This window comes from Tupaia chinensis, unplaced genomic scaffold, assembly GCF_000334495.1.
Source record: "Tupaia chinensis unplaced genomic scaffold, TupChi_1.0 Scaffold000443_1, whole genome shotgun sequence".
NCBI classification, from domain to species: Eukaryota; Metazoa; Chordata; class Mammalia; order Scandentia; family Tupaiidae; genus Tupaia; species Tupaia belangeri.
The window spans coordinates 1232829-1237734 of NW_006159948.1; the positions used below are offsets into that span (position 1 = coordinate 1232829).

A 4906-nucleotide genomic window follows, 5' to 3' on the forward strand; every position below is an offset into this window, starting at 1 on the left:
CGCCCAGAAGGAGTTTTAAGCCACCGGGTCCGGGACACAAACCACGGTTGACTACATGGGAGTCCAGCGACATAGCCATTTCACTAACTGCTGGTTCCCTTTTTTTTTTCTTTTGAGAGGTTTTTGCTATAGGGCACATGCGCTTGACAGAAAGACAGAGAGAGACAGAGAGACAGAAAGCAAGAAATCACTCCCAGGGGGGATGACCACACTGCAATCCCTTCTCCTTCATCCTCCTCTTGGTATCTTGGGCACGCATGCACATACGCCTGGCGTGAGTTTAAGCTGCCGCGTCCAGGACTCGAACCTTGGTCAACTACATGGGAGTTCAGCGACATAGCCATTGTGCTAACTGCTGGTCCCAATCCTGTTGTTCTTTAGATGTGACATTGGACCCAGGAGTAAGGGGGTAAGGGAGTAAGTCACAGAGGTGTCTGGAGAAAGTGGCCTAGGTTGAGGGGACAAAGCTGGCTAAGGCCTGGGCAGTGGGATGGTGGCCGCCATTGAGACACTTACCTATGTGTGAGGAAGATTAATGTGGAGGGATAATAGTGTATAAAAGGGGGAATGCCAGAAATGAGGGAGCAGGACATCAAGGTCACACAGGCCCTAAGCGCCGTGGGCGGGAAAGAGCTTTGATTTTTCCCTAGTAGGCTCACTCTGGCTGCTGTGGTAAGCGGACCCCAGCATTAGAGAACAAAGCATGCAGAGCCCGTGTTGGGTGAGGGAGCTTCAGTGAAGGCACAAGGTGGTGGCTTAGGCAGGCTCCAAAGGAGAGGTGGCCAGCGATGATTGTGATTGTCTAACAACTCAAGTGCCTAGGTAATAAGCAAATCATTTCTTTTTCTTTCTTTCTTTTTTTTTTTTTAATTTATTTCATGAGAAAGAAGGAGGGAGGGAAAGAAGGAGAGAAAGAGAGAAAAGAGAGGAACACCCAAAGAGTTTTCATGCTGCGATCCATCCACCTCCAGCCTCAGCCAACTGGGATCACTCACATCTTTGCATACACAGGGAGACCACAGGATGTGATCCTGGGACCATCCCAGTAGCTTCAGCATTGCAGAGTATCCAGCATGGCTGGATGCAAGTTGTTTCTTAAAAAGCTGATGATGCTTTCAGGTTTTTGAAAAGAGGAAAAGCTGCGACATCATTGATTTAATAAAGTAAAGTGAGTATGTGTGATACTCCACTGTTAAAGGTATTTATGTATGAGGCTGCTGAATTTTCAGATTTCTAGTTCCAGTTATAGTGGTCACATCAGAAATACAGCCTGGGAACCAGCAGTTAGCGTAATGGCTATGTCACTGGACTCCCATGTGGTCGACCGTGGTTCGCATCCTGCACCCGGTGGCTTGGAACTCACGCCGGGCGCGTGTGCGTGCATACCCACGATCCCGAGAGGAGAATGGAGGAGAAGGGATTATGGCGTGACCATCCCCTCTGGGGGGTGATTTCTCGCTTTCTGTCTCTATGTCTCTCTCTGTCTGTCTGGCGAGCGCACGCGCCCTATAGTGAAAACCTCTACCCCCCCAAAAAAAAAATAAAAATAAATACAGCCTGCCCCCTGTATCCATAGGTTCAGCATTCATAGATGCAAACCACTTCAAAAAAAAAAATTGGTTGCGTCCGTACTGAACATGGACAAACATTTTTTCTTATTGCTATTCCCTAAACCACAATCCATTTCTCACTTGTGACTCACCTGTTTGGTGACCGCTTAGGCTTATCACCAGACCCCCATGCAGGGCATCTTCTTTATCAGGCTGTGCAAGTCTCCACAATCCCCTTTCTCAGTTTTTATCTTGTTCCCGCAGTCGGTCAGCATTCACTACACGAAGGGTTCACAATCATGCAAGACTATGTGTTTCATTATAAACTTGTACTTTATTGTGCACCGTATTAGTATTTGGAATAAATGAAAATGATGACACCAGATTTATATTATTGTGTTGTGGTATGTCTTGTTGCTTTCTGGTGCTTGCCTAATGTATGACTTTTGTAAGGCTAGAATTACTTTCTTCTAGGCTGGCTTCTCATGATATCTATTTTAAAATGCATGCTCTATGGCACCACAACACATCACAGGACATCACCGTCGAGCTCCTCGTTTAGCAACCAACTAGCTTATCGTTCTCAGAATGGCTCGGTCCGTAAGTGAGGAGTGCCTGTACAGTAATTATTTATGCAGCATTTACATTGCTTTAGGTGTTGTAAGTATTCTAGAGATGATTTAAAAAGACACCAGAGAATTTGCTTAGGTTATATGTAAATATGGCACCATTTTATATAAGGGACTTGAATATCTATGGATTTCGGTGTTGACGAGTGTCCTGAAACCATTGCACTGTAGATACAGAAGGATGACTAAATTTTATAGCGAAGACCCTTCTTGAGATTTTTATATTGTATTAGTGCTTTTCACTAAACCTAGCTGTAGTCTAATCAGCCTAAGAAGGAATATTGGGGAGGGCCTGTCAACAATGATATTTACCATCCGAGACTGACAAGACACAGACTTTCACACCCATTCTAAGGAAGGGTAGGAGACATATTATGGCATAGGAAAGATGATTCACAAAGCTATTTTCCCACTGGATCGTCACAGAAAAGATGAAACAGACAGTAATATACTGCCACCTGGGGGAAGGTTTGGCTTCTAAGGAAGTTAAAAAAAAAACAAAAAAAACTAAAGTTCACCCTAAGTAGAAGTGATAGTATTTTGTTGCACATTCTGTGGTGTTATAATATCTATTGTAAACTTTATTAAATTTGGTGTTTATAATTTTGATGACTATTTTCTGAGCTTAAAATCAGTATAACTGAATTCTTTTAATTTGGGGGTTTATTTTTATGAACAATTTGTGAAGTATAAAAATAAAACCACATTCAGTTATGACCATAACACGTACATTTGGTGGAAGTATCATTAAATGAGGGTGTTGTAGAGGATCCAGATTATACTGTCAATATTCTTGCTTCCCATCTTTACATTCTATTACAGCAGATTGTTCTAAAATCTTAGCATTATGCTCACCTCTCAAATAAGCAAAGAAAGTAAAGAGCAAGAAGCTGGCATTCTTTTCTACGAGCCTGAATAAAAGTATTTTTGGATGAACTACTGTGTTGTCAGAGATGGGACAAGTTAAATAATCACCAAGACTTCTTGTTAGTGCCATAAGACAAATGTCCTGTAACTGATCCTGGCTCAAAATTGATTTTGTCAAAGACAAAATCATTCTGACACTTTTATTTGCTTTTGTGTTTTTATCATAAATTTGAGGTTTAAACCCTTGGTTAACTTGCCCAAAAAGATTGTTTTCCTTTCCTTTTAAGAGTAAAAGTTGAAACTATAACTCATAGCTATAGTTTGGCTTCTATTCATTAATTCTTCCCTGTGTGTTCCCCTACAGCTTCTCTGGAAAACATCATAGAGTAGTGGAGAGAACTTCAGCTTTGGAGTCAACAAGTTCTGAGTTCAAATCCTAGCTTTGCCCATGTACTTAGGAAAATGTACTTTTTCTTCAGCCTTACGCTCTTTATTTATTAAATAGAGGACATCATTGCCTCACAGAGTTAGTGTGAGAGATAAGGACATAATATTTGAAACCTCATAAGCTGTTGATGACAGTTCAAGATATGAAAATGCAATATCAATTAAATCAATTCCACTGCAATTTTTCTGATGTGTGAACTACAATAATTTTTATTTTGGCTTTATATGAAAGCTTTTTCCCCAGGCTTTTCTAGGTTTTTTAGAGAATTTTTAAGTTTTCTAGATAATTTTGGTCCAGTTCAGTGGCTAAAAGTGAATATCCTCTATTTATACTATCTGTCATCTGTTTCAGTGCTGTCATTTGTCTCCAACTGATTATACAATTGTGGATTTTTTTAACCAGAAATGAAATGTGAACAGATAAGAATGGAAACATAGATGTTTTGGGTGTTTCCATTAATCCCATGCCAAGATCTTTATAGCTTCTTCTTGGTTTTAGTAGTCCTGCCTCTGGTATTAGAGATTTTTGTTACTTTATCATCTTTCAGGTTTGTGATAGTTGTAAGTAGTAATAGGCATGTAAAGTGATGTTGGGGAGTTAATTAGAAACCAAACTCTAGTATGTTTGGGAATGTGAGTTATAGTTTCAACTTTGACTGTTAATTGGATTCAGTTCAATAAAAAGACTGTGATGTGATATGAATTTGCATGCAAGTGTCAATCATGAAAAAAATAGATTTATGAAATGACCATTCCTAAGAAGTTATTTATAATGAACTTTTAATTAGATCCTCTTTGTTATTTTCAGCTGTACAAAGAAATTGAAATTTGTCCAAAAGTCACTCAGAACATCCACATTGAAAAGTCAGATACAGCTGCTGATAATTACGGTATGTTTATTTTTCTTCCACCTTTAGTGTTTGTGTTTCAAGTCAAAGCATTTCCTATGTAAATATGTACTTATTTACAAGTCAATAAAATGCCTTTGGGTCCTTTATAAAACAGGGAGCACATCTGGTTTCTGTGCTGTGAAGAGAAGCCAAATCTAGGAAAGAAAGAGATATTTACTGCAAGCCCGATGAAGAGTTCAGCCTTAAATTGTGTAACTTCAGTCATTCAGGTTCTACCATCATAAAAAAAAATGGATATATTGGGAGTAGATTATTTCTTATTATCTTAGTAATGATGGAATTGTCCTTTTACTCATGGGACAATGTCAGGAGAAACCAGGCTCAAGCATCATATGTCTTCTCCCAGTAGAGTCACACAGAATGGGGTTAATTCTTCTGGCAGCAAGTTTTAACAACACGTGGTAAGTTCTTTAGAGACTCAGTGCCCAGGATTTTTCTTGGGAGAGTAGTCATGTGGGTACCCTCTCACTAGCACATTCCAAAATAATAAACTTTCAGCAGG

General features: G+C 39.7%; 1 protein-coding gene across 2 annotated transcripts in view; it reads left to right on the forward strand.

The window, feature by feature from the left end:
* The window catches only part of TIAM1 (TIAM Rac1 associated GEF 1), a 358191-nt gene that overhangs the window by 281968 nt on the left and 71317 nt on the right, over positions 1–4906 (forward strand). For both annotated transcript variants that reach the window (XM_006155262.3, XM_006155263.3), the window contains one exon: positions 4302–4383. In XM_006155262.3, the coding sequence (XP_006155324.1) occupies positions 4302–4383 (82 nt within the window). The remainder of the gene's footprint in view (positions 1–4301; positions 4384–4906) is intronic.